At 45.8% G+C, this 19,951-nt stretch overlaps 1 protein-coding gene across 3 annotated transcripts in view; it reads right to left on the reverse strand.

Annotated features, from left to right (window-relative positions):
* Positions 1-7,504: 7,504 nt before the first annotated feature.
* The window catches only part of CD82 (CD82 molecule), a 46,386-nt gene continuing 33,939 nt past the window's right edge, over positions 7,505-19,951 (reverse strand). For all 3 annotated transcript variants that reach the window (XM_063332152.1, XM_063332153.1, XM_063332154.1), the window contains 4 exons: positions 16,307-16,414; positions 13,861-14,052; positions 13,481-13,564; positions 7,505-12,975 (listed from right to left, as the gene is read on the reverse strand). In XM_063332152.1, coding sequence (XP_063188222.1) covers positions 12,898-12,975; positions 13,481-13,564; positions 13,861-14,052; positions 16,307-16,414 — 462 coding nt within the window. In that variant the 3' untranslated portion in view covers positions 7,505-12,897. The remainder of the gene's footprint in view (positions 12,976-13,480; positions 13,565-13,860; positions 14,053-16,306; positions 16,415-19,951) is intronic.

Genomic DNA, 19,951 nt, shown 5'->3' on the forward strand with positions numbered 1-19,951 from the left:
AAACCCCTTTTAGTCCCCAGCTCTCCTGAATGCTGCTCAACCCTAGCCTCACCTCACGCTGTCCTGACTGGGACTTAAACATCCATTGTCCTCTCTTGGAACCAGCTCTTATTCTTCCCTGTAGGCAAGGCAGGACAGAACAATGAATCTTAATCCCAGCCCAAGTCCTAGCCTTGGCTCTGGTGACAAGACACCAAGCAGTTCTGTTTAGGGTCCTGTCACCTGTGCTGAACTTCAAAGCAGCCTTATGACTGTGCTCTCACTAAAAGATAAAGTTAGGAATAAAATTACTCAATACTAAGTTGCATTCACAGACATATCCCAAAGGGTAGACATCAGCAACATCCTAGGAACTACCACGGCTTTGAGATCATCAGGGTTTAGCAGACCACAGTTTAGACCAGCATTAGGAGGTAGTAATGAACAGTTTTTACTGCAATAGCAGAAGCCTTGCAGTCATAATGAGGCTGTTGTGGCTAAGTCCTGGTGACCCCTGCCGAGCTTGCAGGGAGGCCTATTTCAGTGCTACGTGAACTCCAGGGTTCAGACTGGATGTATACTTCTTTTTCCAAAATTTTTTCCAAAAACATCAAAGAGTTTCAGTTTGTCTCCTGCGTGTAGGTTTCCAAAAGTAACCTGTGGCTGCGTGCCAGAAAGCTCCTCCAAGCCATGATTACTTTCAGGGACCCAGTGCCTCAGCAGCCTTTTATTAAAGTTAGGATTATGGATAGGAAGTAACTATGTTGATGATGTTTGTTGATGAATCCCAGAAATTTGCACAAGTGGACAGGAATTGTTGCAGCTAGGGCTCCTGGGCTTGTGCTTTATTTATGGCTGAGCCTGCAACATCGAACTATCTTGAATACTGGAGGTGTAGCTGGGGTTAGGCTTTGCTTTTGGAAAACAAGTACGGAAATAACAGTTCTTATTATGCCCTCAAGGCTTGCAGAAGTAGAAAGAAAACAGCAGCATTCAAGGGTGTTATTTAGAAGACAGGGGGTCTCAGCAGTTATGATGCAGTCAGGGTTCACAAGAAAAATGTGGAGAATGTGAGTTGGTTTTACATACTAAAAGACTTCCACAGATAGAAGAACTATGTTCAGTAGGATCCTATACCTTACAGTTACTTCACTGACATGCTGTGACAAAGCCTACACCTAGGAAGGACTCAGACTGAACTTTTGTCTCCCGTGACCAAGTTACAAAGTACTGGTAGCAGGTGGACCACAGCTGCTGGTTTTTCTGGGCACAGTACCCAAGCGTCACTGCACCACGGGTGTTGAGATCACAGTCAAAGGTTTTTCTAGGACCTTGTACCCAACTGGCAACAAAGCGGTTTACATTTACTGTCTAGACCTAAGCCAATCAATAGCTCAACCTTCTCAACTCATTTCACCTGAACTAAAACATTCTTTTTTTAGTGTTATAGTTTTTTAGAATTCAGCAGTAAGATGTTCTTGAATCTATCCCATCCCAAAGCTAACCCTAAATTCGCCATATATTAACAAGAATTTACAGTACCAGAAGTTTTCCTAAACTAGAACCTCCTTGCATGGCTACTCATCCTTCATTCTTAACTCACGTCTCATTTCATTCCCATCAACAAGAAGTTACTGAAGCCACAGAATCCTATCAACACCAGCCTTCATCCATTCCTGAGGACTTGGCCAATTCCAGCTTCAGTGTTTCTTGCACCAACCCTCACTGTACTTGTAACTAACTCCACCACAAAAAAAAAAAAAAACACCAAAAAAAGCCATCCAAACAAAAAAAGTGGTCTGTTAGGCTTTGCATACACACTTTTCATTCATCACTGTACACTATGCTCTTCAGTCACTTCCTTGACAAATTCTGGATAATCCTAAACCTGACACAGCATGCCAGGCTGTTCCCTTCAGCATGTCTCACAGCAGCAGTGTTATCTGGTCAGGTTTAGGCTCAATGACACCGCCCAACCAGATTATCAAGATATTCTTCTTCTATCACCAGTTAGTCTATTATAAACAGGTGAGCTTCACAGTTTTAACAAGCTTTTTATTTGTCCTTGTGTGGATCCTAACCATAATCTTTTTTTTCCAGTGAGATAGGTTTTGCTTTACTGGTGGAATCTGACAACAGCAACCATAAGCATGACAAGCCTTCCAGGACCCTGAAACATGCCATACTCTCAAACCATCTTGTCCTGGGCTCTTACCCTTATGTGAAACATCTCTGCATATTATAAACCGATTACATTCCTCAGCTGTAGTCTTCTCCCTGCAAACAACAGTTAACTAGTTTTAATGCTGAATTCTAGCATGACCACACACGCAGGAGGACAGGCAGGAAGAGATTGCCGCATTAAGGATGGAGTTGGGCTTGCATTTACATGGCGCAGAGCTGCTGGCGGTTCTGCAAAGCCCTTAACAAGGTCCTGATGGCACCAACAGGAGCACATGATAAAACCTCTTTTAGCTGGGGAGAATAAAGGGTTGAGCGGGAAGCAGTCATCCTAGAGATTTCACCATTAAGACAGAAGGTAACAGACTACCCCTTCCTACCAAGTTAATTTCAGGGTAGAGACAAAGAGACTGCTTCCTCCTGTACTTCTGCTTTACTCTCCTTTTTGCTGTTGGAGCATCAGAGTCCTCAGCATGGCTTGCAATGAATTCAAGAGGAGACGAGAAGATCTCATTACCATTTTGCTGCCTATTAAAGAGTGAGACAATCTAGCTGTGCTAAAAAAAATAAATAGCTGTATGCAATTATGAGAATCGCCAGCCATCTCATTTTATGTCAGGCAAGACTATTGCCTAATAGGAAGACAATGTAATCCTGCTGTTGCCTTGCTCAGATGAGAGACGGCCTTGAGATGATTGGCCTCCACTATACGCAGGCATGAAATTGCCAACTTTACGATAGCCATCTGATCAGCAATGTGCTCCCTGCATCTTCTCATCACATAAAAGCTGGTGTAACCAGCTTCTTCACTACTCTAACAAAGTGCAAGCTCCTCACTAATGACCACTGGGATACTGAGGGAAATTTAAAAGAAAACAAGAAAGGGTTCCCAAATCCCAGACACACCTCTACTCGGAAGCCTTGGTCCCTCTTAGGACATCTTACCACTTCTGCTCACAGCTAACCAGCGAGTGCAAGGCGATTCTTTGCAACCAAGAGCCTACAACCCACAACATTCTGTATCCAGACTTTCTCACTAAGATTTGGTACTTTACTAGCCAAAGCGGGAGTTGCTGGGGACTTCAGGAAGAGCCAGCAAGCGTGAGAAAGAACATTCAACCCAGGGTGTTACAGGAGGCAGAAGACTGTTTTCAAAACATCTGTGGTGAGATTGTATAAAGCAATAGACAGACTGCCAATACTTGGAAGTACTCAAACAGCAACTCTGGCAACCTAGCAGATTGTTTTATAAACAATTGGTTTCAGACTGATCCTGAAATTAATGGGAAAGGCAGCAGAGTCGCTTAAGGATAAAGGTGCTGTGGTTTCTGTATTCCCTCCTGACTACTTGCACAACAGCAGCCACAACCAGAGCACTACTGCTCAGGCACGGGGCTTGTGTCCTCCCCCTCTCACGCTGCCAGTGAGAACCGACGTGCCAAACCTCGACAGCCAAAGAACAGCCACCTGCCGTCCTGCCTGTCCCATGGTCCCAGCTGCCTGAGAGCAGCTCTTTCAGAGAAACCCACCTTCCATGTCCCCTCCACGCTGGACTGCAGCTTGTCCTGCTGCCCTTCATGGCCAGGCCACAGTTTGGCATTTCGTCAGCAAACCAACCTACCTGGCCGTGCCGGCTGCCTCTTCAGGGCCATAGCTGACTTGGGGTCCATTCCTGAGGCTCCTCCAGGCACATCTCCCTCACAGGCGGGATCTGCTCCTGCACCCCGTTCCCACCACGTCCACGGCACCTTGCAGAACAGGCAAGCAAGGCCTTGGCTCATCCTTTGCCGCCTCGAGGAGGCAAGCAGCTCCCAGATGTACCGACTCGGCCACCAGACAACTGCGTGGTTTACAGCGGGCAACGGTCCTGAGGTGGTGGCCTCGCCATCGCCTTACACACTGCCCTGCGGCGTAAAGCAGATTTCCAGCAAGAATGCAAATTACAGCTAAGCCCCTTTCTAAGTAGTCATTCAGATTCGCAAGGGTTGCGGCTAAAGTCCTGGAAATGGATCCCTAGCACCCTGCTCGTTGCAGGAGGCCTGCCCTCTGCTCTGGCTCCCTCTTGTCAGGGCAAACACCCTGCTGCCGCCTCCCTCTGTCCCTGACACCTCCCTCGTCTGCAGGCCATGGGCCAAGGGCTCCCCCTCCTCCCCAGGCCGTCCCCTCCCGATGCTGGCCCCCAACTTCCTGAGGCTTCCAGAAGTTTCCACACTGCCCAGGCCCACCTTCCACACTACCCCACTTCCACAGGCTCATACAGACCCGGCACTGGTGCATTTCCACTTAAAAACAAAACAAGACCAAAAAAAAAAAAACCACCTCAAAACCCAAACCAAACAAAACCCCAAACCCTATAAACCTGTACTGATGAAATACTGACGTATTTGCTGCTAGGATGTTGATTTTCAGAGTCACTGAAGGAGAGCCGTGTTGTCAGCTTATAATACGGTCGTATCATTTACTAGTTTTACGCAGTGCTTGGAGAAGTTGTGGATGCCCCGTCCCTGGAAGTGTTCAAGGCCAGGCTGGATGGGGCTCTGAGCAGCCTGGTCTAGTGGAAGGTGTCCCTGCCCATGGCAGGTTGGTTGGAGCTAGAGGATCTTTAAGGTCCCTTCCAACCTAAAACATTTTATGATTCTATAAGTTACTTCTAGGGGAATTAAAAAAAACCAAACCAAACCAACACCCAAACAAGCAGCAGCAGGGAGCCATGATTTTTGTGCATTTAAATTTCCGCCATGATATGGAAGTATCACCTATTTTAGGTTTGATTTCATCATGAAGTTCCCTTTCCTCCCCGCCTCCCCAGCACAGTGAACATCCAATAAACATTTGCAGTGGAAACAATACGCAGCACTCAGATGAGCAGTGACACAGGCTGCAGAGATTACCTCAGGTGGGGTTTCACGTCAGGTCAGGATTTCACTTCAGGCTGGGATTTCCCAGCTATTTCCATGGTTTTAAAACCTTATCACTGCTTTCTTACAAACTCTGCACACCAGCTATTCAGCGTACAGTTTTAAAAACGTCTCCAATTAGAAGTTGCATCTGCCTGTTTAGTTAATATCCCTCAATGGGCTTTCCCCCACCCCCGCTATGATATTGTCCAGTCCCTCTTTGAACATACACGTTAGTTGTGGCATTTCCCAGTGTCTCCACAGTCTCTCACTGGCCTCACACCACACAGAGAGGCACATTAGCTTTCTACCAGTCAGCAACATAAAATCGGTGACACACCTGCTGCCACGTAGGTGCTGAAGTCAAAGGTCCTGCAAAACTCTACTCTGTTGCCAGGTGACTCCATAGAGTGTATGAGTCTTGAGGAAAAGGCACCCACTGATTGCTCCAGGCAGCTTCTCTCATACACCCTCTGGAGCCCACCTCACTGCTGCTCTGTCCTGCCTAAGCCTGGCTGAGTTCTGCAGCTCTGAAGAACTGCCCACAGGGGTCTAGAGGAGCTGCTCCAGAATATGAAGTGCTCAGGTGTCAGTCTCTTTTCCCAAGTAACAAGCGATGGGACAAGAGGAAACAGCCTCAAGTTACACCAGGGAAGGTTTAGACAGGATATCAGGAAAAATTTCTTCATTGAAAGGGTTGTCAGGCATTGGAACAGGTTGCTGAGGGAAGGGGTTGAGTACCATCCCTGGAGTATTTAAAAGATGTGTAGACATGGCATTTAAAGACGTGGTTTAGTGGTGGACTTGATGGTGTTAGGTTTATGGTTAGACTCGATGATCTTAAAGGTCTTTTCCAACCTAAATGATCCTATCATCCTAAGTGGTGCGTCAAAGCGGATATGGTTTGCACATTTGTTAATAACACCTTTCCTTGAAGGGGAAGTAAAAGGCACCCCCCAGTCTAATTCCACCCAGCCTAGGGGCAACAGTAGTATCTTGGATAGTTTATTCTTTTTGGTTGGTTGGGTCCCCCTCCTCTTTTTTTTTTTTTTCCTTCAACCCCAAGATCTTAAGAAATGCAGATTTAAAGGCAAAAAAAAAATACTTCTTTCTCTCAGATCAGCCAACACTCAACTATTCACATGGAAAAAAAAACAACAAAAAAATGTACCCATCTCCCCAGTCTATCCCTCAGAAGACCAATACACCCTGCTGTTAGGTGACATATTTAGAACATGGGTTTATAATTCTATTTTGCCCAATTCCAGGTCTTTTACATAGTGTTTACCATGAGGCAACCACTAAGAAAGCAGAAAAAGACCCTCCATCAGAAGTTATCCAACTATTTTCAACCCTGTTTAAGCAGAAGAGAAAAAAAAACCATAAAGAAAACACACTTTGTTTTATAGGAACCTACACCCTCTAGGGAAAAACTGTTTTGCCAAAAGAATTCGCAACCAGTGCTAACCAGAGTTAATTACAACATGGTATTAAAAGGATAACTTATTTTCAAATACTTAAAAGCATCATGAAACAACCTCTGCCAGAGCTAAAGGTCTGCTCTCTGCTGCGTTATTGTTCCAGGATGTCTGCAGACATCACTGCATGAGTTATACTATTCTGACATCATTTTGCAAGTTTAGTGCCCAAAGCACATGCCTGTACTATAACATGGTCTTGACAGGACCTCACATTTCCACCCTAGTAAATCCTAAATAGTTTCCAGAAGCACTATGTAGAAAATACCCAGGAAGCCTGCTGGGTAAGCAATTCAGATGATCACATGCTCTGGGATTCTTGCTGTCTCTGAAGAACTTCCATATGTCCAGTCTGTAATTCTAAGCAGGGCAAAAGGAAAAAAAGTTCATCTGGCACGCTTTCCTCTGATCTCCAGCACTGTCACAACTGGTGTTTTGGAGTTAGTTACCTTGTGCCAGGGCAGCCAGATTCAGAAAGAACTACAGACCGAGAACTTTGAGGGGAATTGGTTGGACAAGAAGAGAAAACATGGAGAAGGCTTAAGGTTATGAACAGCAGGTAATGCTGGCAAGAGTCACATGATGGACAAGGTCTGCCACTACGGTCACATAGTGAGGATCTGGGGTCCCGGGGGAGATCTAGATCCCGATCCAGGTCTGGAGCAGCAGCATGATAGTCTCACGTAGGTGTAAACCAATAGTTCCTAACTTAGGGAATACTCAGAGAACAAAGAGCAATACCAAGATAACCCCTGAGATGCTGCCATTGCTCAAAGCAACATTGTGAAGGAATGGGAGTTACTAACATCTGGAGCCTAGAGGAGGGAAGGGAAATGCTCTCTAGTTTCCTAGAGATGGAGCCTATTGTGGTTACAGAAGTAGGTTTCCATATTTCCTGCTTAACTCTAGATTGTTGTAAACAGACACGTCACCTCATGAGGCCGTTTGTTAATGAGACGTATAGGAAAGAAGACACCAGAGAGAAATTTTATTCAAGTGTGTGCAAATACCATCCTCAAGGGCTAAAGCAGGATTTTCCCTCTCAGATTCCATGCCTCTTGGAGCATCCACATACTACTGGGAGCCTGATCCTTCTCTTAAACCCCTGTTTTAAATGGGGGTAATATTTTTGCCTGGAGAACCAAGAATACCTTTTCTCCAGATACAGAGCATCCAATATTCCCCTAATCCTTCCCCACAAAAACCAAACAGCACAGACACCCCCCAGCCAATTGTATTATTAGGAGCTTAGAAGGGAGAAACCAGAAAATTCATACCTATGAGAAGTAAGAATGTACGGCTAGGGTTATGCAGTCTACTTAGGAGAAGGTTATTTCCCATGTTTGGCAGCAGAGATTCTTGCCACAAGGCAAGAAATTGCACGCTCTCTAACCAGCACACCCCTGCTAGAAACTGTTTGTAATGGCCAAAGCACGCTTAGCAGCTTTACTAGCAACATTTTACTAATAGCTGTGGTTCACTAATAGCTTAGTTTTTGCTAGGGACCTTTTGCCAGCTTACAAGTATTTGAAGACTTCCACATTAGTAGATTTTACATTGACAAGTTTTTAGTGTCAACCTGGCTTAAGATGTCAATCAGAAATCTTGGCTGATAACTGAGGTTTATTCTTTGTAATAAAAGGCCACGGCTTGAGCCAAGAATCTCAGAGGCTAATGGGTTAGAGCCAGACCATGAATAATTGAGGGTATGTTCTCCATTTATGGCATTGAGTGGCAGCAACTGGCTGTGAAAATACATTTGTGGGAATCCCAGGGTGCTCAGGCTTTTCAGCAGTGAGCCCCTGTGGCTGCTGTTCCTTACCTTCCCCAACCAAGTCACAGAGTGTGACACCACCACGTGCTGTCCGTCCTTCAGCAGCCAGAAATCAGACCTGTTCTGAAGTCCACCAAATTCAGCCTCGATTCCTGAGCAAAGCCTGCAGGGACCAGCCACACCACCACAGGTGGGAGAGTTACAGAGAAAAGAACAGCTGCCACATGTTACATTTAGGTATGTGCCATGCAGAAACCATTACAGAAAAAAAGATGCATTGTGACCTATAGGCTTACTCATACCCACTCTAACTAATGCAATTCCTCTTCCCTTTCCAGAAGGAAAAAACACCTCATGGGAAGAATTATAACAGCTTCTGAGTTCCTCATGATCACACAGACCGAGGAATGTCACCAGTTCATTACTAGGGGCCTTGCTTAAGGCCACGAGGAGGTCACGACTATACTCCTGCAATATTAATTATTGGCCTGGGACAGCCATATAGCAACTTATTGGTTACACACAAAATGCTTCCATGTGCTGAGCTACTGCAGAGGCTGGCCCCGTAGGTTTTGCTAGACAAACATTGCAACTCTCAAGAAGTCCAAGTGCTATTCTGATTTCTAGTTTCAGCAGCAAACCTTTACCTCTGGAGATGAGCTGAGAGCCTGGCCCAAGGAGCAGCAGCAGGTTTCTTGCTCTCTGAAGGTCTGAAGACTTTCTTCCTGAAATCCTTTTTTAGATCAGGTTTACAAGCATCAAATTCCTCCTCCTCCCCCCAAGACCTAACACACAAAGGAACTGAGGATGGAGGAAAACAGGAAAAAGATGGTGACAAGGAAAGAAGCAGCAGGAGAAGCCCCTCATGTATCTTCAACTTCCAGAGCTACTTATGGCAGAAACCCAAGACGCAAGCACAACCCATATACAGCAGTGGAAGACATGCAACAAAATATCCAACTGTGCACTGCTCCAAGAAATGGAAGGGAAAATTATCCCTAAAAATGCCAGGCATGCAGCACAAATCATTTATGAGGAGAATACATTTGTAATTACAAGTTATTTTAGCTACCCTGCTGCCAGAAGTAACTAGGAGCAGAAGGAAGTGATCAGTGTCATCATCTGGTCCCCTAGGGACCAGGGGATGCTGCTGATACCGCAGCACCCGGGCTGAGTTTTCTTGGTGGAACACCTCCCTCCAGTGGCCAAAGGCAAGTGATTACCACAGAGTTCGGACAGTTGGGGACAGGCAGTAGTCCTCATAGTCCCTCCTTTCTCCTTCCAGCTCCACATCAGGCTGCAGGAGAACCGGCAGCAACCTTCCCCACCTAGCAGCCACCTGGTCAGGTTTGGCAGCTTTGCCATGAAGCGTAGCCCTTTAAATCGTGAGGCCCTGGTAAAACATTGCCTCCCAGTTAAAGCAGGGTGCTCTGGGAAACCAACCAGAAAGAGGGGAGATCCCATATGACCAAGAACCAAGCTCTCCTCAAGCCCACAGCACAGGAGAGCCTAAAGGACCAAGTTGTACTCACAGATCAGACAGATCACTGCACCCTACCTTGAGTTCAGGATCCATTTAAGCATCTCTTGCTCCGCACTTGGCTGGTCAGGGTAACTGAAGTTTTGACTTTAGACCAGTTGCCACCACTGTTTGCTGGTAGCACCCCAGCACCTTCTTCTCTGCCAACTTCACACTGTTTCTTCAAACACATATGAGTACTTTGGTCATGCTTATTACTTCCTAAAGCAACAGCTCCAGACTCCATTAGCGCACTAACATAGGTCCTTCTAAGGACATTTCAAATGGTCAGAAACACCACCACGGAGCAGGATCTGAAGGAATTTTGAGATCCAGCTCATATCCACTGCTTAGCTAAGGGAAGGATGAAGATTCCTACAGCTGCTCTATCTACTTCTGAAGAACTTTTCAAACAGCCAAGCCCAGTGTGTGGTGGCGTAACCTACAAAAACGGCTACCTCCGTTTTCTTCCTTCTCACAGCGTTAGGGCAGGGGCTCAGAAATCCTTTTTTAAAATTGCAGCCTGGAGGCAGGAGCCTACAGAAGGGGAGTAGGAAGAGAAAAAAATGATAAAGCTAAGCTAGCAAAAGCTGCATGCACTGTGGGCATAGCAGCAAGCTTATGACTTCACACAGTGCAGACTGTACAGATTTGAAGCAACCTCTTTGAATACAGAGATCGGTTAGCTTACGAGATAGGAAATAATTCAAAGGAACTACTACTCACTCAGCTCACCGTAAGACAGACATAATTCATAAAACAAGGCAAAGTTTACCCTAGAATATAGCCTAGGAAAACTGTCGCCTCCCTCTGCTGGGCAGTACCTTCACAGACCACATTGATCTCACACATGGGCCTCAGAACAGCTTTTGACAGGCCCTTTGCTACCTTGAACAAACAAGGTGTCTATGATCTGCATGTAAGCAGAAGGGGGTAGAGAGGAAGCAAGGAGAAACCACTGCAATGCACAAGTCATAGGCAGAGATATATATTTTTTTTTTAGCAAAGTCTTTATTACAGAAATATTCACCCTCTAGACTTTTATATCTGTACATGCATTTCTTCCAGTAGGAAGATGTTGCTAAAAACAGACAAAAAACAAAAGAGAAACCCAGCATGGGCTCCTTTTTACTTGCTGCTCAGCTTTGGCATCTGTAACCGAACAAGAATCTTACAAATAAGAACACATTAGAGAATAGATTTTGTGCTACAAAAGCTAGCAAGCTTTACTGCTAAGAAGGGTGCCTTCTGCTCTAGCAAAGGTCAGCTTGAAGGATCTGTGCAGGAGGGGGTAGGTGTCTCAAAATAGCCAAGCCTTACCAGACCTCCATAAAAACCAGCTACCCAGTCATATCTACTCTCCCCAGTCACTGCCATGTCCAGAGATAAGGACAGAACAGGGACCCACTGCTGGGACTCTGATCCCCTGCACGAGCCTTTCTTCCCAGAAGGAAGACTTAAGTAGGTAGTGAAGCCATCCCTTTGAACTGCTACTAGGGTTATTCCTACCAACGCCATCCCTGACAAGAGACAGTCCTGGGACCACCTCTGTAAGGCAAAGGCTCTCTCACCAAGTACCTTGTACCAGGTCTCAGGCAAGGACCACCCACTTCTCTCCCAAACAGCTTCCTGCTGCCAGGGTGATTGCACACATGTGCAACTGCTGGAAATTTGTTGTGCCTAAGCCACCTCTTAAACTGAGGACTTGCACCCAGCTCCCTTGTCTAAGGAGTTGGGTTAGTTTTTCACATACATTTCCTACTTTCTTCTGCTCTACACCACTCCTTGCTGCTGGCCACGGGCTGAAGAGAGCAAACAGCCCAGTCATTAAGTACAGAAACCAACCAGCCTGCACAACTGCAGAACTAGCTACTTATCTGCTGCAGTGCTTTCACTGGAGACAGAGCTCAGGATGCAGCCATGGCTCCAGAGTGTGGTGGAGTCAGAAGACTGGACAACTGAAATAAAAGCAACATATCTTTGCAACCTAAACCAGGCTGTATATCTCCAATATACAGCATCAGCAATCCTGTCAGATCCCTCCATATTCATAATGAAAAAACACAGCTAACAAATTTTATGTTCATAAAGGGGGCAGGGGAAGAATCGAGTTAATTGTAACCTCTAAAAAAGTTGGCAACCCAAGAACGCAACCAGCAGAGCCAGCCTGGGGCTGAGTCCACACTATGCAGCAGTCTCTGAAGTGCCTCCAAGCTGACAGGACCCAGCGAAGCAGTGCTAGGGGGAGAAGAAAAGGTAAAGAGGCAAGTGGGAGAAACACGTAAGTGTCAAATCCAGAACCCAAGGGACCCATTCCAGACGCAGCTGAGCACCACCACCACAATCTGCCAGGCCCCACTACAGGTAGGTTTGACTCCCTCCTGGTGGCTTTTCATCATGCCCAAAGGGAAGAGCTCTGCTGAAGGCAAGACACAGCTGACTCCAGGAGCAGAAGAGAGTACAAGGGTAGCGCTCGATATTTCAGATGACAGCCTAGGCTGGATGATGCATAGCAGGAGATGAATCAGGTTAACTGCAAGGGAGGAGAAGGCCTATATATAAAGCACGACTAGTTACCACCACAAGTCAGTGAAGTAGGCAAAGCTACCAAAGCACTGGAATCTCAACAGCAATCCTGGCTCATGGGACAAAGAGATGGGACTTCTGGGGGTAGGTGGAAAGATGTGTGGAAGAAGAGAACGAGGGAGGAGAGGAGTTATTGTATATTAGGCCTGGTGGGTTGAAGAACATAGATACAAATAGTATTGTTTAACATGGAGCAGGCAGTAAAAGCATTGTCCCCGCAGGTTAATCAGTCTCTCATGAGATACAAGACAGTTAAGTTCTGCTTCTTGAAGTAGAAATAATCCAGAGGCAGGGTGCAGGTGGCTCAAGGGCCCTATTGCCAGAAGATCAGGCTGTATTGCAGCTCTAACAGTTCTTAGCAGAGTGGTATCAGAAATGGGACGTCACAGGAACAATGGTCAATGGTTGGACAGTCTGGGTATGAGGCAGGAATGTTCTGTTTGCTTCTTTCTCTGTGGTGCCATAGCTCTGGAGTTAGCCAACTCAAGACTTAGGCACTTTGGTGTAGTCTTCGCTGTGTATGTTCTTGCAGAGCGAAATGGACAGTATCATCCCCAGCAGCTGTAATAAGCAATGAAGAATAGGAACAAAATCAGCAATGAGACAGATAATAAGGTGGGAAGAAAGGGTGGTACAGGGAGCAGAATACAGCAGTCCCCCGTGACACCACACAGATGAACAGAGTTGGTCCCCAATGCAATAATCAGGATGACAAGAATGTTTTGCTGCAAAAAGATGTGCCTTCATCTGCCATCTATGTTATAGGCTTTTTAAGGCAAAAAGTGGGATCTCACTAGCAGGATGTTTCTTGTCTCATTCTTCCTGGTTACGCAGGCAGTGAACTGCAAAGCGTCAGACACGGCACCAGGACCATAAGTAGACAGGGCCTTGTTCAATTTCTATTGAATGCAATGAAAGCAGCAGTTCAAAGCTCCAGGCAGACACAATGAAGAGCTAGAACTGCACTGCCATTAAACCAGTTATCTACTACTTGCAAAAATAGCTTTGCCTTTAAAAGAGTCTGTGTGGTAAGAAAGTATAGGTTCATGTCAAGGGAGTGACTTACCTCTATAACAGCAACACCAGTGCAGACCCCAAGAATGACACCAAGATTGTCCTTCAACCAATTCTCTACACCATCCATGCATCCCTATGGAGAAAATGGGTCACAAGGGAAAGAAGCACATATCTAAGTATCTCAAGAGTGAAAATCTGTAAAATTATCTCCTTGTGCATGCAGAGATTATCCCAGTTACATGCGATACCAAGTTTCACAGTAGCTTTAACAGAGAAGGGCAGGATCCCTGTCCCCCCTTGCCCCATTTTCCACAGGTACTTCAAGCTATACTGATGTGAAAAAAAAAATATGTTCTGAATAATTCCCAGATAAACAAAGACAAGGTGACTTCGGTGGAAGCTTCACGGGGCCTAGACATACCCACTCACCTGCTCATGAACGGGCCAGTCAGCGTATGTTGCAGTGCTGTTGACAGGGTCATCCAGATTACAGAAACCGCTATCTACCTCAAGATCCTTGGAACTATTGGAGCAGGAGCAGGGATATTCGGTCATGCTTTTGTTGATAAGTATCTCATTTTTTTCCCAGTCCTTTGCTCCAGTCCAGCCACAGCAGGCAACCTAATAAGCAGAGAGAGATCATCATGGTCTGCACATGAAAACAAACAGGCAGTGGAGACAGAAGTACATAGGAGTTCTCCACACAACAACGACAGTCAGGCCATACCGTTTGTGTGAATTAGTTACATCAGAATATCACCCTGGTCACCTGATGACAACCTACACATAGGGCCATGCAGAAGACAGGGGCATTATCTCCTACCAAAGAATCAGTCTGCTAGCAAACCAAGAGTTAAAGGGCCACTTCTAGCAGCCTTTGAGTATAGTAGACTACAATATGCACAGGCAATCCATAAAGCTCTAGCACACCAGTCATGCTAGCATATGAATCCTTCACAAGCCTTACTGCCTGAGGACTAGATACTCAGATTTCAGCAGGCTATGCAGCTTGACATCAGTTCTACAGGGTGTAATTTTTATTAGTTTTTGCAGACTAAATACTAGCAAACCTCATCTTATCTCCAGGTGACAATGCTAAACTGAAGTAAAAGTGCAAAACAGATGTTGCTGGTGGGTCAGCTGGAGAAGGGCAGTTGTCTTGCGTGACATATTTGAGAGAGACTTTTTTTTCAGTCCCTCCAGTCCATCATCATCAGATTGATTTGGTGAGGGAGATGCAAGGCAGGCAAGAGATTAATGTGCTGACAGGACATCATGGATATTCAAAGACATCTCAAAAGAATTACTACCTAGTCTTCCACTAGCGATGCCATTTCCATAGGTTCAAATGTTAAGACTTTATTTTTCTTTGAGTAGCACACGTTTTTTTGAGTGGACATGAGGCAGGAACTTTTCATCTTCTGGTTCCCAATGGCGAGGTACCACTGATCTTAGCTGTGGCCCCCAGGGGACGCCAGCAGCCACCACACGATGGCGTCGACATGCCACCGAGCCTCTGCGAGTCCCGACGAGTTTGCACTCGCCTGGCTGCAGTTGGGACTGGCTGGAAGAAGGGGTGAGAAAAATTTTCCATCCAAAGAAACATTTACATTCCTCTACGGCCACGTGATAAAACTGCCACTGCTGGAGGGGAAAGCATATCGGCAAGTCCAGCAAAGAGTAAGATCTTAAGCAAGGATCCCAGTGCTTGCACGGTGGTACAGAACAGAAAGGCTATCAAACTTGAAGTGGAAGTTTAGGGAAAATCCCCCTCTGCTCAGAAAGGAAAAGTAATGCATCAGTCTGATGCAACAGACATGAGAGCAGAGGTACGAACAGCTGAACACCCACACCAGGACCAGCAGTTGGTTTCCAAACAAGCGTTGAAGATCCAGCCTCCAGAAGGAAGTACCTCTGCCTCACAGAGGTTTGGACTTCAACTCCAAGGCTGTTCTACAGAACAGCCACCCCCTTTCAAATGCTAACTCTAACATATGAGAGTAATTAAGACTCCTAACACTCAACTTCCCTACCTCTACAAAACCTTCTTCTTTTGTTCCTACATAAAAGAAGGGCTCAAGCAGGATCCTCTATCCACAGCAGACTCAGCCTTCTCTTGAGTTTACTAGCAAGGAAATACAACTACAGTGATAAAACAGAAGTAAATCATTCTCCTTGCAAGGAGGAGAAACAACACAGGTCAGTGTTTTGCAGACCGCAGAGGAAACAGAAGAAAAATGCTATTACTTGTACTTGCTACACATCAGTCCCATGCTGGGCATGTATTTAACCACAACAGTCAGCCATGTCTCAGGCTTGTGGTTTGGCAGTAAACATGACTCCAGAGTGCCTGAACACTGACCTAGTTGCTCAAGCGCTGACCCTGATGCTAAAACAGAAACCATGGGCGGTTGGATGGCTCCCAAGAACGCTGACACTTGTAGAAGAGCCATCACAATAAGCAAGAAACATGCACTAAGTAGTAAGGCAGGCAGTGATGCTGACTCAGCTAGCAATACGCTAGGGACTTTACTTGCTACAAAATAGTATGCACTGTGGCTTTCACACAGGTCAGTATGCTGGAGGCCCTGAATACAAAAAGAATTATTGTGGTGCCATTTGATAGGCCAGATACATTAGGCTATGCAGCCAGCATTAGCTAGTCCTAACAGCCAGCATTCAGGAATGGTTCAGGGTCTTACCTAGTAATTGCAAGCAAGAGAGCTTTGCAGACACCAAACCTCACAGGCAGCTTTGCAGATCAGACAGATCAATGTGCTTTAGTATTGCCTCTTCCAATACCTGTTTCCCTGTCCTCAGATTAGTTTTAAGGCTATTTACTGCACTGAAAAACAGCTGCCCCCCCATGACACACCTGTCTTTGCACGTAGTCCCAGGTATCTTGTAAGTTCCTCTTATCATCATTCAAAGGATCATAATTTTCAATCAGACTTCCAACTATGTTGGACAACTCTTCTTTCAGCTGGCAAGGAAAAAAAAGGCAGGAGTGTTAGTCAATTCCTTGTAGTCTTTTCTTTGGGGCTTAGGGTACATAACACCCCTCCCTATGACCTTCCCCCCCAGTGGAAAAACAACACGGTCTCATCATCATTATGGGTGTGAAAAGAGTTTGCTTTGCTCTAGCTCCAGTGAATGGGGTTAGAGCAAAGACAAACACTGCAGCTAGAGATTACAAGCACTGCAAAAAAAGCAGAATAGGTAGTAGCTTCTAGTTAGCCCCTTTACAAAGGATTTGAAGGAAACAGCAATAGGAGCTCAGGCTATCACGCTCCCACAATACAGGTATTTTTATGTTGCAGCAAAGAGACAGACAGAACAAGTATTAAAATAATTGGAAAATGACTGTTTAATTGGCACATAAAGTAATGTTTAAAGAGAAAAAGCAACCAAGTAGTGACAAATCCCCCAAACTGACCTTGAAATACCTTACTCTGCAGTCTTGCCTATGCTTTTGCAGAGGCAATAAATACGATCAACAGGATGAAATGCAGAATGGGTTTGCCAAGATAAAAATCCCACTATGATGACCAGGTCTCATTTCTTGCTCAGAAAACTTTTTTCCAGACAGAAGTTAACACTACAAATCAAGCCTAGCTTTCAATATTGCACAGCCTGCTGCTATGTAAGAGGGAAGTTAATTCTAGAGAAAAATGAGTTAATTCTAGGTCCTCATTTCCTCCACCAATCAGTTTCTTCTCAAGTTGCTTTAGCAGACAGGAGACTGCTACTCAGGTTCCTCAGAAGGTGAGGCTTAGAATAAATTCCTTTGCTTATTGAGTACAGCATTATGCTTGTTACAGTGTTGATGAGAAGTACACTTGATGCACAAAGAAGTTCAGACATCAGGCCTAAGCCATCATGCATCCCTTTAAGACCACAACAGAAAGCAAACTTCAACTCACAAGAAAGCAAAGTTGTGAAGTCCTGGGCAAATAAGTTTTATAACGTATGGAGGACAACTGGAAATGTACCACAGAAAAATGGGATGTTTGGTGGCCACAAAACAACCAACCAACCCTATAGGCTCCAGTGGTCCAGAGTCAGAGAACAGAAACAGTCTTAGTATGCATCAGGAAAACCCTTCCAGGAGAGACTGGGAAATAGTAAAACAATTGCTCAAAGCACAAACGATTTCTCTTCAGAAGCGTTATATGCAGCTTTGGTCACTCAGAAAAAGCTAACTGCAAAAAGTAACAAGTACAGATGAAGCGATATATACAGCCTCAGTCTTGAAGGGAAGGCAGGACAGCAGCTTTGCTATGCAATGCAACAGCTACAGCACTGGTACTTTCCAGCAAGTCCCTGCCCAGGTACAGAGAAGGGCTACAAACATAATGAGCAATAAGGACACAGAACTAAGTACGGTTATCCGGTTATCTTGGTAAGACACAGGCCGAAAACTGCTGCCTGCCCCACGCGAGATAGAGTGAAAGATAAATGCAAGCTAAAGGACAACATAGCCTTAAGTACTCACAGGTAACGTATTTCTAACCTTGCACTGCAAGTGCAGTGCAGATTCTGATCCAGAATCTCAGTCACGGCAGTTCACCCCTACTGCTAAGGGAAGGTATGAGTCACTCTGCTCCTGTGCGCAGCTGGGTTTTTCTGACATACAGCTGGTGGAAACTTCCCTTTTTCACAAGGCATTGATCTGCCTCTCCCCAGACTCCTAAAACTGCTCCTTCTATATTAAGACAGGAAGTACTACAACTATCTAAACTCCTCATTAACAGTCTTATCACAAAGCTCAGGTGTATCAAATCATCCCTTCACACTCATTCCTTATCCAGAGATTTAGACCTTTCATTTTGAGGAGATGTGCAAGATACCACCCAGCAGACTCCTTCACCTTCTTCCTCCCACCTCCTTCTGAAGCCTTTCTAAGCTCTTCGTGAGGCTTGTATGTGAGGACAGCTGGTACTGCTGACAGACCCAGATCCCAAGAGGTTGGAGAGAAGTGGCATTAGACTTCTGGAGGGATGGGACAGAGTTACATCAGCCTGAGCACTAGGATGCTCCCATCCCATGCATTACTTTTGTCTGTGGTGCTACAGCATAGTTCAGATCAGTGGAAATGTGGGGGTTTTTTGTTTTTTTTTTGGGGGTTTTTTTTTTGTTTCCCCCCCCCCCTTTTCATTCTACTGTCAAGCATTGCAAACGATCATGGCAAATCCAGAACACCCACCAAGAGAAGCAGTGCTTACTGTTAGAGAGAAGTTTGTCTACATGAGCAACTCTTCTTCCTAGGAAAACTGCAGCTCAGTTCACTGGGATCAGCTATGTCAGGCCAGACAGATGGGAGCTGTGTGATCTTTCTTCTCATCATGTGTAGCTCTTCCCCTTTTAATTACTTCACTTCCCCCTTTCCTTCCCTTCAAATCAAGGCAACCTGACCTGGTTCTCACTAATGAGATTGGCCTTGGCTGCTGCCATAAGCCTTATCAGTTACTAAACCCCTGAGTTCCCACCCTCACCCCTCCCGCACACTGCTGCTCCACATGCAGAGGGAGTCAAGGAGAGCTGGGTTTGTTGTCCTACCCTGGGCCCATCTAGCCCCTTAGCTATTAGGCCAGGTGGAACCTAGTGTCACTTCTGCAAGAATCCCAGGTAGTGCCTCTGTTCTCCATCCCAGGACCCCACTGCAAGCAGAGACAGGGCCTGAACTAGATGTCCCCAATCACAGCTGCACAGGGAAGCTCTATCTCTGCTCTTCCTCTACTCTTACACAAGAGCAGGCAAGAAGTCTTACAAACAGCTCTGGTTTCAAAAAACTGTAACATTTCAGTTAAAGAAAAACTCAGGTGTTCTTAGGTGTTTCAGAAAGTTATTGGAGAAAGGGGGAGTGTTACACAAACAATAGCACAGCTCTGGAAGGCACACACACTGAGGCAGCTTGTTCACAGGTCTAACCAGCAGAGCAGCCCAAAGAGGAAACACAGGCACCTGCAGCTGATCACCCTTCCGCACTTGGCAGAGGAAAACTGAAAGAGCAACAAGCTAAAAAGGCATACTGAACACGTAGGCAGGCTTTCAACATCCTTGCCATCTTCACCCACTTAAGGTCTGTCAGGCCTCGGGGCTGTGTGGGGCATGATTGCTCCAAGAAATGGCTACCCTTGCTTTCTGGGCTCCCGCCGCTCCCCAGCTCTAGCTAGCCCCATGTCAGAAGGGCCAACCCCGCCACCCCACAGCAGGGGCAGTCAAAGCCTTGGCACCACCACACCACCACAGACCACTGCCATAAAGCAGCGGGGCTGTCAGTCTCCCCTTCACACAGGCTTACTGAAGAGGGAGCTGTGGAAAAGCGAATACCAGAAGAAAGAGCATAGGTCTTTTGATTTCAGTCTTGATCACAGAATGAATCATGCAGGCTTCTTCCACCGTCAGACACTGCTGGTCATCTATCCTGTCCCTCTGTCTGAGACTCAAGCTAGATCCTTCCCCCAGCATTCCTTAGCAGCTGAAAAGAGGCTCAGAAAAACCCAGGAGGGGGCTCTCA

The sequence above is a fragment of the Chroicocephalus ridibundus genome, chromosome 4 (genome assembly GCF_963924245.1).
Source record: "Chroicocephalus ridibundus chromosome 4, bChrRid1.1, whole genome shotgun sequence".
In the NCBI taxonomy this organism is placed as follows: Eukaryota; Metazoa; Chordata; class Aves; order Charadriiformes; family Laridae; genus Chroicocephalus; species Chroicocephalus ridibundus.